General features: G+C 39.3%; 1 protein-coding gene across 8 annotated transcripts in view; it reads right to left on the bottom strand.

Moving 5' to 3' along the window:
- DMD (dystrophin) overlaps window positions 1-23,371 on the bottom strand; it is a 1,922,593-nt gene that overhangs the window by 935,432 nt on the left and 963,790 nt on the right. For all 8 annotated transcript variants that reach the window (XM_019529123.1, XM_019529125.1, XM_019529122.1 and 5 more), the window contains one exon: window positions 21,803-21,953. In XM_019529123.1, the coding sequence (XP_019384668.1) occupies window positions 21,803-21,953 (151 nt within the window). The remainder of the gene's footprint in view (window positions 1-21,802; window positions 21,954-23,371) is intronic.

Here is a 23,371-nt window from a genome sequence, read left to right as displayed (position 1 = left end):
ACACACACACACACACACACAAACACATGTGTGTGCATGCGTGAGAGAACATTTGCCGCGTATCCAGTTTCCTTTTCTCCCATTTGCTCTTTGGCCACGTGCATCCTGACCAAGGAACATCACAGCTGGTTTCCTTTCTCTGTTCTCCAGGTGATATTCTTACTCATACTCAATAACTAAAATAGTGCATCTACGCTGGTAAATGCAACTTCTTGCTTAATCGTCAGTTGGTTAAGTAAGTTCTTTAATCTCTACGTTTTTCACAAGGCCCTTGAATTGGAAATTTTTGAAAGCAAATTGTGGAAAATACAGCTAACTTTGTATTTCCTTGTGCATCCCTGTGAATTTTAATTGCAGACTTTTTTGCATCACATTAATAATAGCCCCAGTATTCTTAAGTTCTTGCCTTTTAAACTTTTTCTACAGCAAAACAGACCTAGGAAGAGCAATCCATTTCACAAGGAAGCAGGTCAAGCAACTTCTTCTGCAACCCTCCACATGAAGAGTAGCTTACATGTGGATGATTTTTAAGAACTGTCAGCTCTCAGGACTGGACTCTATTCCACTTATTAGATGCCCAGGTGCAAACTTATTCCTTCCTGACAGCGCGTGAAAATCCATTGTGCATCTACTTTTATGACATGCTGTTGTCTTATTCTTTAGAATAAGTCACAAGAAATGAATAAACGAGGAGTACAAAAACCCACCCAAGCTTTTGTATTAACCATTTTCCACAACATTGAAGAGCACAGAATTAGATTCTAGTACTTTCATCAATGCAAAGCAGAAAGCACTAACTCTGGCAGAAGCACAAGTCAGCTTCTTCCAGTCACAACTTACATTCTCTTCAACTTTCCACTTCAGAAAGACTATAAAGAAATAAGCAAATAATAGCAGCATGAATCAAAGGCACTGACTACAAGGTGGTGACAAAAGGAGCTGGGCAGTGGAGTCTCACACCCAGAAGTCTATCTAGGGGATAGGGCCAAGTGGAATAGTGCTTCCCCCCAGGACATGGTTTTTAAAAGTGAAGTCATGCTCCTATTACCATACCTGGAGGGAGGGGAACAAATGGGGCACTAAGCACACCTCCCAGGGAGCCCATGTCACAGGGCCGCTGCCTTTGGAGAGGTTGGATGGGTAGGGCTTGCCTTCTTCTTCATCCTCTTTCCCCTTCTGTGTCCTCCATCATCAAGCAATAATCTATCACCCCTTCAGCCCTGGGCACTGAATGGACTTTCACCTCTCTAAGTGAGTTCAGAGCATCTCCAAAAACACAGCAGCCATCACCGTTGGCTTGGGTGGCACTGTAATTTACTGCTGATTTACATTAGTACAAAGCACTAAGCTGTGTTTCTAAGAGCTGCCCTGTAAATCCACTACCTCTAGGCTCAGAGCTGTGTCTATTCCAGAGTGACTTGCAAAGACTAAGTTCAATTACACTGCTGCATATTTTAACAATATTGGTTTCCAAAGCTTAATCTTTTAGGTCTGCTATGGATTTTTGGGAAATGAACATAATGAAAGAAATGCTTCTATAAGATTATAACAATGGTAATATAAGATTATAGCAAAAGTAAAAGTTACACTTTGCTGACTATAGGTTTGCAGATTTCAGCATGTTCAGGACAACTGTAGGAAATATTGGCATTGAGGGAATTTTTGAGAATTGTCAAAAATAGCCTAAGAGCTAATTTTATTATTTTTTTATATTCTTGAAGAAACAAAATTTAAGTAATCCTGGAGAAGCCTACACTTATCCTGGGTTTATTTCTTGTTTGAAGGCTCAGAGGTGCCTGCTGGCTAGCCCCATATTGAAGCACCCTTGTGCGCTTGCCAGCCCCTCTGCAGCATGTTGAGCCATGCCAGAGCAGCCCCAGATTGGCAGGCTGACCCCCCGAAACTCTTGGCCAGCCAGGGCTGCTCCAACTTGGCTCACCATGCTGTGGTCCTAGGTGCATGTTCAAATGGCATACCTAGCTAGGAGCAATAAACTTTGATGCAATATCAGCTGGAGTTTCTTGTTGCATGCTAATAACACATGTAGATGCACCCCATAGGCTTTACTAATCTAATTCAAATCAACTTCTGAAAAAGTGCAGGGATTCAACAGAACAGCAGTATTAAAAAAAAAAAAAAAAAGTCAACTTGGTACATATCAAATGGATTCAGCCCTGGCTAATAATCATTACCGACTGATTCAGCAAATGACACAAAAGACTAGATATTGACCTAGAAAGAGAGAAATCATTTGGTGTGATGGGAACAAACAAAAGTCCAATAAAAAGTCACACTCAGGATTATAAAAGAGTTAACATAATCTACGGAGGGCATACAGGATCAGAATATATTGGCTAAACGTAGGGAGATTATATTATCTCTACTCTTCTTCATTGGGCCTTGACAGGTGACACATTACAACACGCAAATGATAGCAGCTTGGTACACTAGGTTGCAGAATGACTAGCCAAGCAGCTTTTGTGAGGTAGATTTTCATAACAACCATTATCAAATCTCCCTTGCTACCTTTTGGCAACACAAGCTAAGAGCTTGTTTGCACTGAGCAAATGGCTCTCTTGGGATGGAAGCGGACAAACACCTACATTAGTGCAACTTCAATATGTGTAGTGCTACTCCTGAATTACGGTTATAATGGCACAGGGGTTTACATCTGTCTGCTGCTTGTTCATACTAATGGAAATGAGTCATATGGCTGATTACACTGGTTTGACCAGTGCATTTACTATTCAAGAGAACTAAAAGGGTTATAAAAATATAACGAGGAGCTCAATCTCTATTTAGCATGTCAAAGAGAACCTTAAAGTATGATCAACACTTTTAAGAACCTACAAAACAGACAGAAAATATTTAACAGAAGCTCTTCAAACTTATTAGACAGAGACATAAACGTCCAGTGGCTAGAAGCTGAAGATAGACAAACTGGGATGCTACAATAAGGTGGTGATATGTTAACAGTGTTGACAATTAGCTATTGAAACAAGATACACACTGCTGTCATAAAGTCTCCATCACTCCAATCCTTTAAGTATTTTAAGTGTTACATTCTAATTGAATTGATCTGAGGATTCTCCATGATCTTTATTCTTTAGGAAATCAGACTGAATTACCCAGTATACCTTTATTAAGTCTTACAATCCATGAAAGACTTCAGGGGTGGACTCCTGGTCCTATTCAAGTCAAGAGTTTTGTCAGACTTCAGGTAGGCCAGGGTTTCACACCAGAGGAACTAAAGTCTTAGCTTCATAAAGTATTAAGTACAACCAGAGAGGCTGGAGTGGTCTTATGTATCCCTGAAGTAGATTAATGGGGAGATGAACATACATGAACAAGGTTACAAAGAGAAATAACATGGTATAAAAAGAGATCACCCAAGTCAAACTAGCTCAGAGTTATTGTAGACATCCACTGCTGCCTTCTTAATGTAAGACATGTTTGATTATTAAGCTGTTTCCCAAGAAGAGGAAAGTGTGCCTAGCCTACAAATCAAAAATATATATAAACCACTTACAAATTCCAAGAACTATACTAGGTGCTTATGATGTATACAGCATTTACTTAAACAAAAAAAAAATGTAGCAATCTAAAAGGATTCAAAACAAAAACAAACTAAGCAAGAAGTAATAACCCGTAGCCTTCACTTCATGGCTGCATATCATTACTGCAACTCCAATGTACGCCAAAAAGCACTGTATAAAAGTGATAGCAAATCTATATTACAGTATCTATGGATGGATGGAATTCTCTTTTCATGTCATAACATGGGGTTTAAAATACAAAAATACACATTTACTTAAACATTATCTTATATTTAACTTAGTTAAGACTTAGGTTGAGTTAATGTGAATCCCAGCAAAAGAACTCCATCGCCTCTTGCATCTTAGTTACACTAGGAAAATGCACAGTAAATCGCACACAGTGCCAGGGATACTTTAAACCAGGGGTAGACAACCCCCCAGCACAGGTGCCAGAACATGGCCCACTAAGACATTTTGCTTGGCACGTGCTCATCAGGGACGATGGCATGGAAGGGGCTGGGGCTGCACTGCCACAACAAGAATTGGGTCCCTCATTGCTCCTTTGCTGTCCACCTGTTGCACGCCAGCATCTTACAAATTGAGGTTGTGGGTGTTTTGGGCACTCTGCCCAAAAATGTTGCCTACCTCTGAATTAAACCAACTTAACTTTTTGTTTCTTAATGAAATACAAACACTTTATGCCTGTCAGTATAAATACAAGCATGTGTTTATTTCCTACATAATCACAAAGATTTTCTATGAATTTCTCTTTAAGAGAAATTCTAAGAAAGGTTCTACTTGATACTCCCATTTCTTTTTATATTAGTTATCTCTCTATGGAAATTATGCACATTCAAAATCCCTTCTCCTGCTAGGAAAATCAGCTTGTGTCACATTTCTTAAAATTTAAATTGTAGACCTTCACCAAGGCCTTTTTCACTGTCCATCTTAAAAAGGTAATTGTAACACTGTTTTGATTCTTTACTGTGCTGTTCTCATTTATTTTTAAAAAAATGGACAAGTATCAGTGCTATGTTAGATATTGAACTCATTCTTTATTTTATCTTTGTTGCTTAATAAGTTAGTTCCAAATTACCAGAGTTTAAGTTGCTAACAATGTTATTTCATCGAGCAATAACATTAAATGCAACTGAAACTGCCTCAACAATGCTTTTTCATCTTTTCCATTACAAAGATACTACTTCTTCACCACACGACAGCTAGTATTCCAGTCAGTGAAAGTGACAACTTGTTCTGTTAGGAGGTCACTTTTGTCATCACCCTGGTCCAGAGACAAAAGTTGTGTCACCACCCTACCCTCGATCACTGCATTTTCTCCTCGCCTGACTGTCAGGCTTTGGGATTGCAGGGGGATTCTTAGATCCTTAAGCTGTCTCCAGAATTTCCAGTGGTGCATCACGAATCAAGGCTGAAGGTGCCGAGTGTACAACAGCAACACTGTTTAGAACAGAGCAGTAATAGGGAGACAAGCAGAGACAGCAGACAGAGCTGGAAGAGAGAACAGTGGTGCAAACCCTTCCTTGCCATCATCCCTGAGGTGTAGTCCAATTTTGCCACAGCCACATGATTGCAACCACAGTGGCATAAGTAACTGGAAGTTGCCCACAGCCCTTGTGTGCAGCAGCTGCCCCAGGTGCCTGGCTGCACTGTTACACTGCTGCTAGTATATGGGAACTCCAGGTAATAGAACTTGTAGCATTGTCGTGGCCCCAGGAGTAGGTTGTGGTGCAATAACCCTTCTCTTTTGATCAACTGTGATGACTGAACCACAAGCAATCTAAATAATCACTTATCATCTTGGTGTAGAAACAGTAGCAGGTCACAAACTGCTCTATGAAGCCTAGCTACCAAAAGGGGACACAGTGCACTGTGCACTTTAATGTGCATTAAAGCAGTATCTCCATTGTGAGGTACTAAGAAGATGCACATTAGCTTATCTTAATATGTATCAACTAAAAAGCACAGTTTTTGAGAGATGCTTACTGTGCATTAGCCTATTTTAATGCACATTAACTAAATAGCATATTTTTAGTGATGCTTTAATGCACATTAAATCGGCTAGTGTACATTAAAGTGAACATGTACACATTGTGAGGCACTAGAAAAATGAGCATATGCTTATATTAATGCGCATTAGCTAAAGAGCAGTTTTTTGTGATGCTTTAATGTACATTAAAATAGGCTAACGCATGTGCATGTGTAGACATTCCTACAGACTCATACTATGCTATTGTGGAAGATAATTGACTTTGCCCATAGAAATCGGGAACCCATCCTTCAGAACCATGTATTTAATTTGTCTTCCCTTTGTAACATTTTGTTTTCATGAGCCATAGCCTCAGTTTTGTGACCTATATAAATAAAAAAAAGTAATTAAACATTTTCAAATTCATGAAATGTGAAAGCTCCTATATTAGTACGACTAGACTTAGAGAACAACTATCCAGCTCTGCTACTTCTAGTCCATTTCCCATATACACTAGAACTAGTTATCCATGATTTTTTAAAACTTTGTTTGAATATTCTACCAGATGAAAGTGGCTAAATAATTCCAAAGACAAAACGCGCACAAACAATCAATACTGTATTTTGTTTAACCTTTCACTCAGAAGCAAAGAGAGATTTACTGGGTACAAAGCTAGAAAAGAAAAAAGGGCTTTTTGAAAAGGTGAAAGGCTTAGTTCTAATGAAACCGCATAATTCTTTCTATATCAGATCTCCTTATTTATGCGATGAGCCAAAGGACAGGAGATTTTATAATCATTATATGCCTGACCTTTTTACCAAGGTGAGCTTATCAGAAGCTGAAAGTGTTCTTTGTATTTCCTTTTTGTAAAATGAGCTAGTTACCCATTTGTTTTTTGGCTCCTTTAGAAAGGAAGCAGGAGCGTGGCAGATAAAAAGAATTGACACAGAACATAGATTCGTTAAGATAAAAAATTATCTTACTGTAAATATGTAATGTTTGCCCTAAACTCTTACCAGTTTCACTGAAATAATGTTATTTTCACTTTGAAAAGAAAAATAATCACATTTCCAATGTGATTGCCTAGCTCTTGCCATGGGGCCTATGACATCCCCTAGTTTCTGCACTAGGTCCATAACCCAGGAGCTGACCTCAGTTCCTCACCTGCCATGATGTCAGCATTTTGTTTGTACTTTAGGAAGCTGTGTTCAAAAACCAGAATTCAAAGCCTGCTCCTTTCAGATCGTCACCAGGCTGCTGGTCTTCCCTGGTTTTCTGTCCATGCCTGGGTGGGTTTCAGGCCTTCTTTATCAGTGCTCTAAGCTTCAGACCTTCTTCCCTCACTCTTTGCTTTCCTGGGTGCTGGACCTGTCATATAGTCCTTTGGATTTCACCCCCTCTCTTAAATCCTGCCTTCCTGGGCATTGGGCCTGCTTATACAGTCCTTTGGGCTGCAGGTACTCATCCCAAGTTTGCAATCCTATGCCTGTTTCCATTCTGCACACAGTGGCATTGCCTCCCCAGGTGCTTCCTGTCACCTCCAGACCTCCCTTCACAGCCACCCCCCAGTCCTCTGGCCTTACACAAAAATAAAGAATAAACATGTATCATAAATGACTGAACATCAGTACATGGTGTTGCTAAGCTTCCTTCCACCTCTGCAGTATGGAGCTCCTTCCCCCTGACTGGTCAGAGCCAGACTGATGCTACAGCAAAGGCCTCGGCCTTATAAAGCCTGTAGCCACACCTCCTTTTCAGTCACTTGACTAGTTCCTTCCCCCATCAGACCTATCAATCATGGCCTGGGGGCTTGCAGCCTCTGTTTCAGGCTCCGATTGAACTTTCAGCACTTAGGGGAATTATTTACTTATTTTCAGGGCCACTTAGCAGTTCTTATGGGGAAGACTGTTGCTCCCTGGCCCTCTCCTCCAAAGCTCAAAAACAGGACAAAGAGAAAGTAGTATCGATTTGAAACCCTGAAAAGATAATCATTGGAAAGAAAAGTATCTAACAACTTTTAGAAAATTTAGGCAAAGCTCTGATAATTAATACCCCCAGTACTGATCAGTACAATACCTTGCACTATGACTGATGGGTAGAAAATGGTATTTAGAGGTTTGCTTTTGGGAAATGGCTTATGGGTAAAGTAGATATGCATTAGAATAATGGCCCAGGGCAACAGCAAGGGTTAATTGTTTTATAAAAAGCCCGTCTATGCCAAAGTTTCTTCAAGGCTTGCTGCGTCTGATATGGGCAAGTAGCAAGCAGACACACAAGCTGGGAATTGAAGTCTTGTACATTGTTCCATAACATAAGATAAGGTGGCACCAGGTCACAGTACCCAACTGCATGGCCCTTGGGCTTTCTGGTTTTGGGGGAAAAGAACCAAATTAGGAGAAGACCAGTAAAGCCCGAATTAAGATCTGTGCATGTGATGGGTTTGTGAAACAAAGAATTATACTGATAGGACAGAATGCAGGATGACAAGAGAGATACCAATCAGGAATGGCCAGAAATTAAGTCATCAGGAGGGGAAAATAATTCAAAAGAAGTGATTTCAGAGTGGCAAAGGGTTCCCAAGAGGGGAACCCAAGACCACCATGGACAGAGGGCACATCACCAGCCTGTCTCACCCGCCCCACTGGGGATGGACAGGCCTCAGCCTCCAACCTCCAGGCTGCTGACATCTGATGTTCAAGAGAGAAGCTCAGAATGAAGGTCGTGTGCTGGCCAGACATACCTTGACTCTGTGCAGCTCAAGGGCTGGTAGATATAGAATCATTTCCATTATTAGTATCTGCTATCACTGTGCATCAATAAAACTCGCCTATTATCAGGTGGAGAAGTTGTGGTCAGTCTGAGGGTCTTGGGTCTGCCTGGGTCATAAATCCAGTGCCAATGGCATCCAACAATGACAATCTATATATATATATTTTTTTTTTAATATACAGGCCATACAATGTCATGAAAAAGCTTGAAACAAACATTTATAAAAGCAGCAGAGTGCTGAAAAATTAAATACGAACAAAGTTCTGATAGTGTGAGCATTTATACATTTAGCTCTAAGTACTCCTGTTGATATCATTATTGAATTTTCAGATATTATTCACTGAGTTTAAAACAACAACAGAAACAGAACTAAATTCCTTGTGTTTATTAAATATTCAAGCTTTTCTGGTTAGCTGTTTGTTGCTACCAGTGACATAGCAAAGCTGGTATACTTTGTGCAACCTGTGTAATATTTTCAAGAGAAGGGTCTTGGGAGCTTAGCAAGGCTTTGAATTTTATAACCAGGGACTGATTTAGGGAGAGCTGATGCTTTTCAAAGGTGTTGAGTCTCATGTTCTCTGTACACGCAAGCCTTACACAAGATGCTCCTAGAAAGTTTACTGGAAAAATGTTGGCTGGGTACAAGCTATTAGTATTCTGTCTTGCCACATTCCCACAAAGTAATCAAATATGTGTACATTGCCCTACTTACAAAAATACAGCTATCCCTGTGCCAAATTCAGCTAAGTATCTCTCTGCTATTCTTACTCCATCTTGTAAGGTGTTTGTAGAAGCTTGTCCTCCCCATCATATCCCAAAATGCCCCATCTCATATCAAAATGCACCCAGTCCAACGTGAAGACATCAGCTTTTGATGTACTTTAGAGTAAGCATTAAAATGTTTGTCGAACATGAACATTAATGAAGCATGAGCATACCCGAAATGAATTCCGTCTTAAGTCAGAACAGTTCCACAAATGTCTTTGCTTTTGAAGTCTTTAACCTATTTTTTCTTAAAATACATACAGGTTTTCCCTTGCTTTACGCTGTACATACATTCCTGGAAAACAGCATAAAACTCAAATTCACATAAAGGGAACCCACTTTACAATGTAACAAATAGGGATACGTTCCAAGACCTCGACTGTACTGACCCCCAGACCCATTTCTACCACTTTTACAAGACAATTTTGGTACTCACCAACAGCAAACTGTACACACAAGCACAGGGTGGTGGTGAATGTTACCATAATGGGCATGACAACTACAGAAACACGTCACAAATAATGAGCACGGAGCACAGATCCACACAGGAGACTGGCTATATTTTGGTGTGCATCACTCCCACAATGCACCACACAAAGTAGCTGATTGCGGGCTTCTACCACACAAATCACATAAGAGTGAATTTATCTTGTATATAATGAATTTTTGGTATAAAAAGGGCCATCACATAAGAGTAAATTCACACATACAGAACCCGCATAAAGCGAGGGAAACCTGTACCTGTATAAAGAGGAACTTTTACAGAACTTGGGATCTCACCTTTTTTGGGAAATTTATGTTAAGTTTTTTATGCACTTAAAATTCCTTATGAGGTGTTTGAAAGAAATGGGTAAATTTGCACCATAGTATCTATTTTTAAAAGAAGTTAAAAAAGAGAGGAAGGAATTGTCACTATTTCCCATGTCATACACAGTCCTTTTTCATACAATATCATGCATACAAAAGAAAATACTTGATTAAAATAATCTGGAATAAGTGATTTTTGACCAGGAAGTTATATGTGACCCTCAATCAGAACTTACATTTTATTTATCAGAACTCATGTCTAGTTCCTCTTAAACACCACCTTGCTTTTAACAAAAATATCAACAAGATAGATGACTGCTCTTTCAAATTGGAACACTGAACCACCTTGCTCTGAAGAATACATTCATAGGTCCCCAAATTATCTAAACATTTTGGGACTTTCCCAAGATAGTCTGATAATTGTATTTATACTAAGTGAAAATCTATTAATCAGCTTGCTCCATGAACACAACTATACACTCAAAACTGTACTGTCCCCTGTCTGTTGTAGGTTGCGAATGTTCACAACCAAACTTGACACAAAAGTTCAGTTCACTGGTGTGAAGGACCAGATTCTTCATTCCCTTTTTAAAATTATTTGTTAATTAAACATGCAAAGCAGATGGAATACACACGCACATACGTCACTATCAAATTGGGATATATGTGGCCACTGGGCACACATGTGAATGAGTATAAAAGGGAATAAGGCAATAGGGACTCAAAATCAAGGTGCTAATACTGCCCACTTTTCAAGTTTCGCTATTTAAAAGGTGAAAGAAAGAGAAAAATATATTTTTATTCATTCAAACCGTATACACACTTTTTATATACATAATATAGCAATTTGGAGAGTTCAAATTATGCATCTATACACAAATGACATGAAAAAAGAAAATTTCATAATTAAATGTTTGACAAATAAATCATTTAAAATTACTATGAAACATAATGTGTTTCTCCAAATAAACAAAGCCAAGATTTGCAATAAAAACTAAGTATAAGCTATCAATTGTGATCTACTGGTGGCAAGGCTTGGCAGAACTATACTGGTAACATTAAATGTATTATTTTTCATACCCTTGAGGCATTTTAATGTCCTAGCAGCAGTAACAACAAATTACCTAAAACTTTTAATAGGATACAGTAAATTAGGAACGAAGAGTAATGCAGAAGTGGATGCAATGGAGCAGAATTAAACAACTCACGTAATGATGAAACAACACTTCTGGCCTGGCATGTCAGGCAAATAGCTTTTATCCAAAATTTGTAGTACAAAGTCATTTTGATATTTTACCACCACCACTAGCCAGAACCACGCAACTCTGCTGCTGTGCAAAAGTCATTTGATTCTACAGTAAAAAATTATAAACTTTCTGAATATCTATAAGTCTGGAAACACACATTCTAAAATGAGATCCTAGGAGTCTTTAAATATTGTTTCTTCTTAGAAACAGCAGCTCACAACTGTTTTTAATGTGAGCTGTCCCTTCCCATGCCAAAAGAGAGGGATTTCTTATCTTCATTAACACCCAGTCAAATTCCAGTTTTGACCCTTACCTCCAGAGAAGTCAACATCCTCAAATTAGGTCATTTAAGCTAGTGTTTCTCAACTCATGGTTTGTGACCCAAAAGTGAGTCACAAGAATATATGAAAGGGTTACAAACAAACTTTAGAAAAGGAAGAAAAAACTTTAAAAATAGTTTATTTTTTAAAGGAGAAAACCATAGGAAACTGTGACTTTTCCCATACTTCCACATACTAGGAATCTGGGGGTGGGGGAAGTGGGTCAAGAGTCAGGGGCACTGGCCATCAATGTTTACAAATGGATCCTGGTACCAAAAAAAAAGTTGGGAACTATTGATCTAAAAGATCATCTAAAGCTCTGAGATGAAGATCTCAGTTGGCAAGCCTAGTTTTTAGCACAATGGGGTTTCTAATGCATGGGTAAAGCTCACCTGTTCAGCAGGCTTAATTTCCTGGGCACAATCAAATACTATAGATTGAGCCAAAGATCTCATTACCAGCCACTCATACATCTTTGACTTAGCCTTCTCTAACACACAGCAGCAGGGATGTTTAGAAAACAAAAACCAAGATCTCCTTCAGTACAAAAAGCACTGTGATTTATTCCCACACCTCCAAAATAAAATAAAGCCTTAGTCATTGACTACTGTTTTCTCTTATGTACATCCCATTACACAGGGACACAATATTTCAAGTTTATAGGATGTACAGTTTCCTAACCATACATCCAGTTTTAAGTATTTTTTTTCCTGCTATTAATAGGCTCTTAAGTAATAACAGCTTTTTCCTGGAACTTTAGGAACTGCTTTAAGGCCCATTACATTAGGCAATTTCTCATCTTTCTTCTTAATCCCAGAGGAGAAAGCACATCCTCATTTTTCTGACAAAGGAAGTTACATAATGCACAGCTGAATTTCAGGGACCCTCTCATCATACCACTACCAAATATTCAAATGTCATAATTTGCAACCCTAGGGTGCGAAATGTTGCAATGATATTTTTCCCCTTTAAACAAAGAGAAAGAGACTATTGAATCAATTTGCAGCTTAATTCCTGGGAAGTCTGGGAAGTTAATTGCTGAAAACTTAGTTATTAAGAATATATGCAGCATGTACTTAAATCTTCATAAAAGACTAGTTATTTAGCAGCTGGCACAGTTATTGTAGTAATAACCATGGCCACCCTAAGATGAACACCTCCTAGCCATGGCACTAAATTTATCTATTATTTGCTGCTATTTTATATCTTTCTGTATTGGTTACAAAGTTACTTTCCTTAATAGCTTCTGTTTTAATCATTTCTGACTGCCGATACCTTCTGGCTGATCTTAAAAGGTGCCTTCAAATTTCTGCTATTTGCATGGAACCTCCTTTTGTTAAGACCATCAGCCATAATCAACAAACAAAAGTCTTTACTTTGGGGAAAGTGGGGTGAAAATTATTGGCATATCCTTCATAATTTTCTAAGTGAAGAGATGCATATAAAATGTGAAATTAACCACAGTCGTGTAATTTAGGATTTTTCTTACAGACAGTAAACTGATTTCCATTTCTGTATTTGTAGCATCAGCAGATAGGGTCTCAAACTTTTGAATAAGAGTTTGCCTCTTGATCCTCAGAGCCCAGTGCCAAAATTTTAAATAACTGGTCTTTAAAAAAAAAATGAATATGGCGATGTATCCCAACTTATATTTCAAAAAGAAATAATTGACATGCCTATGACTTTCAGTACTCAGGGTCTCCATTTTCATTTTTTCCTTGTTCCAGCCTCTAATGGACAACATTTTAAGGTTTAAATCCACTGAACTGACAGAGAAGCAGAAAGTCTAGAAGAAACAAATCGACCTCAACCACTTTGGAGGACTAGCTAAACACCCTGAAGGCTGGATTCAAAATAGTTCTTCAGGACTGCAGGCAGAATACAGCTTGCATAGCCTAGAGACAATTTCAGTATCTGCAGCGTGTTCAGAAAGCTGGTTATAGTAATAAAAACAACATTTGAACAATTTCAAATTCCTATCGATTTAACATTTTCCATGGCCTAAAAAAACAGAAAGGAACATCCATGATTATGATGTTTGCTGCACAGCCTGACGATGCACTGCCTAAAACTGACAGCTTAACAATATGCAGCTATGGACACTATGGCTGATACGGCCCCAGAAGACTTTGTTTTCTTTCATGCTGCATTAAAAATCAGATTTAGCAATGATAGAACTATGAACATGCGGACAAAGTTGCTCACTGATTTATTTCTCTCCTTCATAATACAACAGAACACTGAGGGAGGAGGTGGAGGAAGGAATCTGTTCTTATGTTCACCAAATGGGAGAGTCTAAGCACAGCATGCAGGTATAAGCAGAAATCAGGGTAGTGGTGGCACATTACGGAATAACTCATTCAAAGAGGCATGAGCTGTCAGGCTGAAACCTACTCTGTCAGATGATAATAAGCCACTAGAGTTAAAGTTTCAAGGGGACTGAGGCTGTCTCACAAAACTGTCCCCTGGGTAAACGGAATGGGCAACAGAAGGCTGAGCGACAGGGTGCAAAAATGTATGCACTCTTTTCTTCTGCACTTCATGGATGTGCTGGGGACAGCCATAGTCCTCAGGCTCAAGAAAATCAGTACTGACCTTTCTAAGCACAACTAAGAAAGCAAGTTTATTTTGCATGAAGCGGCAGGACTAGAGCGACCCACATAGCTGATCTGGTACAAAGGCTTAGGACTCAGCAGGATCTGTTCTATGCACCCATTCCCTACAAGATCCTCCTGGACCCTGCAACTGCATGCAATGTTGGTCCTTAACAGGTATAATCCAATGAATCCTCCAGGAAACAACATCACTGATCTCAGTTTATATTTATCAGTTTGATCAGATTTTCCTTCATTTAAACAGCTGGGCACTGGCATTTTCCCAACCACAACACTTGCTGACTTATTTGATTCCTTACTTCATCTTTAAACTTAAGTAAAAACAATGCCTGAAAAGATGGATAAATTGCTTTATGCATAAGTCACAACTGTTCATAAGGAAAAAGTATTTACATCCATATTTCATTTGCACTAGGAAATATAGAGTGATATAACATCCATCTGTAACTCTCCTATAGGCAGTTTATGACACACTCAAAACAAACACCCACAGGAATTAGGATATTTCTACTATTTTTAGTACTATTGCTGTTAACTGTGTTCATTCATTAAACAAAATGCTTTTGGTATTAGGCTTCAGACTGCATTTAATAGAAGATTGTGCTAGGCTTAGAGCACAATAGTCATGGAAATACTTACTGCTTAACACTGAAATAGGTTGTTGTAGAAATTAGTAACCATCCAGAAGTGGCTAGCAAGGGAAGCAATCTAAACCACAGGAATCCTCTAAAAGGGTGCATGCTAGCATTCAAATGAACTACTTAACATTTTGCAGTTTAGTTTAAGCAGATGGAAACCCTACCAGTAGAGCACTGGGCAAATGTTCATGAGCCCAGCTGTGTGTTCTGCAGGCCGACTGCGCTGCTGATAACATTTAGCCAAAAGGCCCCAGTGCACACATCCCAGCACGCTTTGCAGACCTCCCAGTCTGCCTGGAGACAGCTGCATCAGCTTAGGGTACAGATCAGGACTAAATGGCTGGCTCATGTGTTCCTTCCACACAACAACCCCCTCCTCCCTCATATTTATCAGACAACAGAGGTGCTGTCTTTTCAGACCTGTCCCTCTCCATCCAGCAACAGTCCAATGGATCCTTACCCCTTTGCCATCAGTCAAAGAACCTAGTTCCAACACAGGTCAAGGTTGGGCGATATCCAAGTGCTCATGGGGTGGATGCTGGCAGGTCTGGGTACAGGGAGTCAGGTCTGGCCAAGTCTGAGGTCTCTGGTCCTGGCAGAGATGGGATCTGGTGGATCCTCTGCACTCCTGTACCCAAATGTCATAGAACCTACCAATGCTGGGGCCAGAGACCCCAGTTGTCTCCACATGCCTCCCACAGACATGGACAGGCTGCAAGGTGGGGACCCTGTCTAGTTCTGATCCCAGGAGGTCCAGAAGTGGCACGTCAGGGGGCTCCAGTCCTGGCAGGTGTGAAAATGGGTCAGTGCCAATACTAGGGGCAGACGGTTCTGGAAATGGCAGGGGCACATTGGGAATGTCAAGCTCTGGAGGGTCCCTGTACCCAACCTGCGGAGGTTTGGGGGAAGAAGGAGGAGGCTAACAGCTGCATGGCCCTGGGACTGCAGGGAAGGGCTGGGCTTACCTGGAGGATTGCTGTGTCTCAGGCTGCATTAATAGAGTGCAGGCCAAATTACAGGCTGGTTTCCCTCAGTTGTAAACATATGGACTGCGGTGCAAGCTATCTTTATTCATGTCCAATTCCATCTTTGGAATCAGAAACTGCTTCTAGATAAATCCTCCTCCTGTTTCTTTACACCAGTTTTTGTTTTCCTTTTGACCAAACTAACAGAAAACATATTGATGCAAAATAATGCACTATCCCTATTGAGTGTGGGACAGATGAAGTTCAATATCACTTTAAATGCAGAACTTTTCATGAACTGAAGCAACTGAGAAGGGGGAAATTTTTTCTTTCACTGGGATGATTTTTATAGTCAGCTTTGTTATTTTTGTGCATCTCTTTTGCTTGTATTTCCATCTGTCATATTAAGGTACAAGGCTTTACTACTGTAATGTACCACTGGATTCTTTTCTGATAGACATGAGATAGTTTTGACTTCAGAATCCAAGTGAAGGTTTCCAATTAACGTATTATGTTAACACTGCAAAAATGTGCCTTACAAATCATTAAAAAAAACAAACAAACCAACATAATTGATCTAATAAAAAAAGACAACGAAAACTCAGACAGGAACAGGGACAAAGAAAGGATTTCCATCCCTAAAGACCCCCAAGGAGTAGTTCAGAAGTTACACACAAACCGATTTAAGTTATCAGAAATGGGTTCAAACCTGTAAGAAAACAAAAGCTCAGTGCATATAAACCAGTTTCAAAATTACTGAAACTGGTTTACGATAAACCTGGTTGTATGTATGTAGTATCAGACTTCATTGATTTGGGTCTAACTGGTTTACGAAACTTCTGTCTCAGACCCCTTCCTGGTTCAAGTTAAATCACAGTCCCCCAGCATCCCAGCATGCTTTCTAGACCTGGACTGGGATGTGCTGTCTGCTCCAGCAGAGAAGGGTTGAGTGGAGGGAAGGAAGGATGGAGGCAGGGACTGCTCCCTCCCAGGCAAACGCCTAATGGGGTCTGGAGCCAGGGAGTGGAGTTAAACCCTCTTTTCCCCGAGTACAGAACTGCCCTGCTGCTAAGCTTACTGAAAATTACTGCTTGCTGTGGCCAAGGACTACAAATCCCAGAGACACCTGGAAGCAGGAAAAGGAAGTGATGAGCAATGCTGGCGCATCCTGCCCCTCTGAGTCTGGACTGCAAATCCCAGAGACATGGCGGGGCAGCAGGAAGAGGAAAGGAACATGCAGGCCATGCTGGCTATGCATCAGAAAGGCATGCTCTAGTGCCCCCCGGCTTCTGGTCTGAGCCACTGCACTGATGTGGCTTTATTTCCTGAATCAGAAGTAAATGTGCATCCAGTTGTTTGTCAGTTTAACTAACTAAGACTTAAACTAACCTGCAAAGACTGAATAGATTCAGCCTCAGGCTTTTTGACTGTTTGTACTTAGCCCATATGCATAGAGAGACTAAAAACTAGAAGAGCAAGATTCCCTTTGCAAATCAAAGGTGGTGTGAATGATACTATCTTGGTCTGTAAATACATTATGGCAGTAAATACCAGATAGGAAAAACAACAGTTACTTAACTCTAATTGCAAGATGCTGAAAAAGAAATTGGCATAAACTGACCATAAATTGGATTGGAAATTAGGAAGCAGTTTCTAAGTATTAAAAGAGCTAAACACTCTTCCAGTAAAAGAAATGGGAGAAACAGCCTGGCTACTTATCAAAAAGAGCTCTGTATTTTTGCAAAAGGTATTTTATAGTATACCATATTGTACCTAAGCACTGTTCAGTGGGCATAGGCCTTCACTTCAGACAAGAGTTTGGCTTTCTGCATTTATTAAAGCATGTTAAAAAAAAAACAGTTTGGGGGAAAAAAAACAAAGTAATCTCATGTGGAAGTACCATGTTTCTGTGTGGAATGTGGCTTGATCTGATTACAATTTCTTGCTCTAAAACACAAGGTCATATGTTTGCTCATGAAAGCATTTTCAAACAAATCCTGTTGATTTTGAACATGGTTCAATAAGCAGCATGATCTTCTTTAAAACAACAACAAAAACAAAATCAAGTGGAATAAAAGGAAAGCTGCTAATTTAATAAAAGTAAAAATGTTCAGCTCTTAACTACTTAGTCTGATGGCGATTTTTATTATCTCTTTTGTTGACCTCACAAATGTTTGATAATTAATCCTAAATAAGTCTTTCTCCTTGTCTTCACAATCACTATGCACTATTTGTGAATCTTTGAATGTTTCACATAATTAACTAATTGTGAGCCTGTAAACCTAGTTATGATGATAAGGCATATAGTCAGACTATTTTTTTTTTCATTCAAAATGTTAACTGCTACACTCTGGCTGACTGGAACACTGTATGCTACCATATGTACTCGAATAGAAGATGATCTTGAATATAAGTTGACCCTCCAATAATTGGATCCTAATTATGGAAAAATTATAAATTTGTTACAATTTTTCCAGATATATAATCTGATTATTGGAGGTTTGCCTTGAATTTGTCCCCCTTCTATTGCTACAACAGGAAAAATAAATCTAGTGGGTCAGGTAGCTGTCTTGTCCTCTGCCCCCTGCCACCCGGATTTCTTCCCCCTGCAGCTCCTTCCCCCACTCCTTACTGTCAAACCCTTCTCTCCCTGAGCACATGGAGGTGAGGATCAAATTTGAAAATACTACCCTTGAAATAAAAATACCTGTAGTAATTTGCATAGAAATCCATAGACTTAGTTCATCCAGAATTGGTACAATTTTCCTTTTTTGAAACTGCTGCGAGTTTTAGCATAGACACTCAATAAACACATTGTTAGGCAGCACTTTTGCAACTACTTGCATATAATAGAAATTATTCATGATATTAGTCCAAAGCCAAGAGACTCATGATTTACCATATATGTTATTGGGCTGGGCCCAGCAGAGTCAACAGTGTTTCAAAGCCATGGTGACCTCTCACAGTTCAGCACTACTCAGTATGTGCATGTGAACCAGATACCCACCAACAAAGGATCTATGTGTTAATTAGCCCCCTAATAATGACTGGAATGGGGTGTTTTTGTCATGGGTCCTATGATCCTCCAAATATTAACATGCAGATGGGGAACAGGACAATCTAATCTAGCTCCACCTAATGGAGGGTGAGGCCACACTAATCATATGCAACCTCATCTTGTATTCAAGTAAATATAGTAAATGAATATTTTTTATCATGCTAAGCTGTTTTGTCAAAGCTAAAGATTTTGAAGACATTTTTATGGATAAGTTTGAGCTCTTAGATGCTCAGAGGAAGAAGATAAATAAAAAACTTGACCTTTTCACTCCAGAAATGGACAGTTTAGAACAACTCCATTTTTGTTTTAAATATTTTAATTCCAAAGCAAAAGAACAGGCTTCAAAACCCCCACAATTGACATTAAGTGGAATTCTCTCCCTCCACTTCTTTCCTCTGAAGTGACATTTTATGCTATTGTAAGTCTTACAATAGTCTCAAGCTTCCTTCCTTCCAATACATCTTTGCTTTAAATGACAGTAACTTGAAAACCCATAGGGCTAGTCAAAGTAAAGAAGGCTCTGCTGATACTCACTAAGTGAGACAGATAACAGTTAGATGTGAAGCAGGTTAGACCAAAGGAGCACACAAGGGAGGAAGGACATAAACATCACTTGAGCAGAGCAACGTTGCATTTAATTTAAAAAAGAAAAAAGTTGAGGTTTCTTGTGTCCCTGCAAAGCCAGGATCCTTACTTAATAAAGATCACATTCTCAATTAATATAATTTTGGCATAACCTCTACTGTTGTCAGTTTAAACAAAACAAAACAAAAACATGGCCTTAAGGGTCTAACTATTCAGAGGACTTATTAAAAGTAACATAGCTTCAAATTTACTTAAAGTATTTTATAGACGTAAGAAAAGGGCCGTGACTTCAAAGATCATTATTTCAGACCATTTCAGGACTAGGTAAAATCTTTCAGTAAAGAAATTGCTGATATGAACTGGGAATCTACCAGCTTAGATGCCCCAACTGCAATGTTTCTAACCCTGCTAAAATATGGAGTGTCATTTTACCTCATAGGACATGTAGGATCTTTCACTAGAAATGAATCTTGCCTAGCTGTGCATATTGCTTATATTTAACACATAAAATAACATGCATCATCCTTCTCTACATAAGCAGTATTGCATGCATACACACACACACACACACACAATACACACACACACACACGTAACATAATACACACACGTATACATAATACATACATATACACACACACACACACACGCAAACTACTAAAAATGTTAATTTCAAACATGAAACACTGTTCAGTGCAAAATGCAAATGCTTTGGCAGTCTATATGTTCTAAACTGTACCACCTTTGCATATTCATTATGATACATCTCTAGTTATATGATAACAAATGTTCTATAAAAATGTCTCCTTCCTTTTCAGTGTGCAATCTAGATGGTAAGCAATGAAGGAGATATCCTAACTTCATATGTTTTTCTTCATTATTCAATACATTGCTTCATGCTTAACACATTATACACATCATTCCTGCTCTTGCTATAAAATGACACAGGGCTCCTTGCAGGTTCCTCTAAGAATTTATTTTGCAAACTTCCATATTAATTACAAACCATCCATCTATTTAGTCATTCACTATACAACTTTGTGTTTTCCATTTGTTAGAATTTTTGGAGAAATTAGAGCCTTTTAGTGTGTGAAATTAAGTTTGATGGATATCACACAAGCTTTCATAAGCAGAGGTCTTTAAAAAGATGACTTGCCACACTTTGCACTTAATCTTTGTGAAATATCTTTATTTCAATTTCAGTTGCTGGTAGACAGTGCTAGATTATAGAAATTTATCAAGGTTAATGACTACTAATACTAGAAAACTACTGACACTGGAACATATTTTGTACTTCTTGCTTCTTAAAAAGATTGTTTTCCTACTTAGTGAAGCAGATTCTACAACTCAGAAATGATAACATTAAATCATATGTAGTTAACTTTAAATTTTACATACTTAGGAATACTAAATGTTCTTAAAAGTATGTTAAACTGTTCATTAGCCAAACATCAAGGACATTACAATATCAGAGCAGGGAATTTGAAAACAGATTTTCTATGTGTATAATTTGTTTTGAGTAGTTTCCATAGTAGATATTTATTGCCTACCTGTTTAAAAATTAAGTATGAGAAAGAAAAGCACAAGAACTTTGGGGATCTTAGACCCTATATTACAAAAATTATTATGCCCTGTGAAAAAAGTCTAAAATACTGGTTAAAATAGCACCATTGTTTTCCTTAGTTAAGCGCTAATTTATAACATGCATTCAGTGTTAGTCAACTTCTAGGTCAGTGGTTTATAATTAATACTGTACACAGACAATATTTACCATTTAGAGCCATACAAAATAAGTAAAAAAAAAAAAACCCAGCTACCTTTAAATTAAAAATTACGTTTTTGCTTATGAAGTTCATAAGCTGCAGAATGAAAAGCACACAGACTGGAAACTGGTTGTCAGAGCCAAACTGTGATTTTGTCCTGATGCATTTGACAGTAAGCATCTGGGTGAGTTTTGGATAAAAAAAAGAAGAGAAAAATGAGGTAGTATGGCACAGACAGCATCAATTATGGACCAGAGAAGTTTCAGAGAATCTTTCATGACTCAATGATGTATCTAGTTTTTTCTACAGGCATGGTGATAAAGCATTTCTTTATCAAAAGCGGAGCTTGGCAAAGTATAATTTTTCTCTTCCTGCTGAACATAAAAACTCCAGGGTAGTTTAATAGGTAGCATGTACTGGACTAATACATACTAGGTAAAGTTTTAACCATTTCTCAAATTTCACCCTACTCTGATGCTGGATAGTTTCCCCCCCCCCCCCAATGTATATCCAGACAGTATGCTGGAAATATAATAACTGTTGGAGATAGAAGGTTGAAACACTAAACACTTGAAAATTCTTACAAAATATACCAAATATTCAACTCCAGAAATACAAACAATGTGAACTGTAAAACTCAGTACAATGCATATCAAGACATCTCCACAAAAAAGGGTGCGCAATCAGGGGTGAAACTGAGAAAGCCAGAGAGATAATGAAAATAAAAATGGATCATTTCAAACATACCTTCAGATACTGCTTGGTTTCAGCAGGGGCCAGGTCCCCAGGATGTATTTGTGCTCTAGCCAGATTCTGCTCTGTTTCAGTTAGCCACTGACTAAAGCTCTTCATGTCATGGTGGAAAAGCCGCCACTTCTCCACAGATCTGTCAAACCGCCTGCAAGTGCAAAAAAGGAGACCAAATAAGCATGCCGTATGTTATCTGACTAGAGAGAGAGAAAAAATAATAATATGGTGACAACTGATGCAATTTTTCTGTCTGTATTTCTTTGCATTTTTAATGCCTACATGAAAAGAAAACAGTACAGTACTTCTAAGGCAATCAAGAGATTGTTGAACCTACGTACCCCAGGGCAGTGTCTTTTTTTAAAAAAAAATGTTTGAACTAAATTTCATGCAAATAGACATGTGGCTAACAACCTTGAGAACCTGAAGTCCTATATTAAGCCACATAATTAGTTCATCAACTGCAAGAAACAACATTGTGTGTGTGTGTATGTGTCTGTGTGTGTGTACACATCTACAGATACAAGGTCACTTCTTACGTCTTGTCAGTCCAACTGCTAAAAGTACTATCAAGAAAACCAATTAATATCAACTAAGGCAGTGGTTGTGAATCATTAAACTTATGGCATTTCAGGTTTACTGAAAAACAACCAACTTACTGTAAATACTTTACGTGGTACCAAATAGTTAAAAAGGACCGGCGATGGATTTAACTCCTTTCTTGAACGTAAAAGGATCTACATGGGCAGATCCAAGACTTTGGACAGTGGGAGTCTGGAGCCACAAGCTTTGCTGCAGGGGTGGCTGCAGCCCCACTCAACCCATACCCCTCACCAGGGCTGGCACTAGCAGTAGTGGGGGGAAATCAGATAGTCCTTCAAGCAGGTAAACATTTTCCTCCCCTGCCCTCCATGCTCAGTGGCATGTTCTCTCCCCTTCCCATTCCCTCCTACTGTTGCTGCACCAGCTGAACTGGGGGTGGAGGATCTGAAGGTTTCAGAGCCACTACTGCCTCATTCTAGCTGGGCTGCACATGGAGCAGCACTAGGCTCAGTTAGAAATGGCAGTGGCAACAGACAAGTTCTCTTCTCCCACGCCTGCTCCCAGACTGCCAGGATAGGAAGGAGGAACCTGCCCACTGCTGCCTCTGTCTGCAGATGAGCCCAGCTCCATACAGAGCATGGCTAGTGTGCACACAAAAGAGGCCCTGGACAGCAAGAAATAATAACAGTGGCACTGGTGGACAAGGGAGAGGTGGGAGGACAGGGAGGGGAGGTGACCTAAGGACAGAGGGGAAGGGTTGCAGCTGTTTTTACTTGTTCCAGGGAATGGGGGGGGGAGTCCTCAGCTGCTGCTCCCTCAGCAGCTGTTGACTGAAAGAGGAGCGTGTCTACACCACCGCATCCTCCCCACCTCCACCCGAGATCCACCACTTAGGATCTGTAAAGCATTGGCTAAGCTGAATAACTGAGGTCCCTTACCATACTGTACCCAAATACATGCTTTTACACACACACACACACACACACACACACACACACACACACACACACACACACACACACACAC

Source organism: Crocodylus porosus, unplaced genomic scaffold, assembly GCF_001723895.1.
Source record: "Crocodylus porosus isolate Cpor-Errol unplaced genomic scaffold, CroPor_comp1, whole genome shotgun sequence".
Classification (NCBI taxonomy): Eukaryota; Metazoa; Chordata; order Crocodylia; family Crocodylidae; genus Crocodylus; species Crocodylus porosus.
The sequence above is the reverse complement of the archived record's forward strand: the minus strand, read 5'-3'. Positions and strand labels throughout refer to the sequence as shown.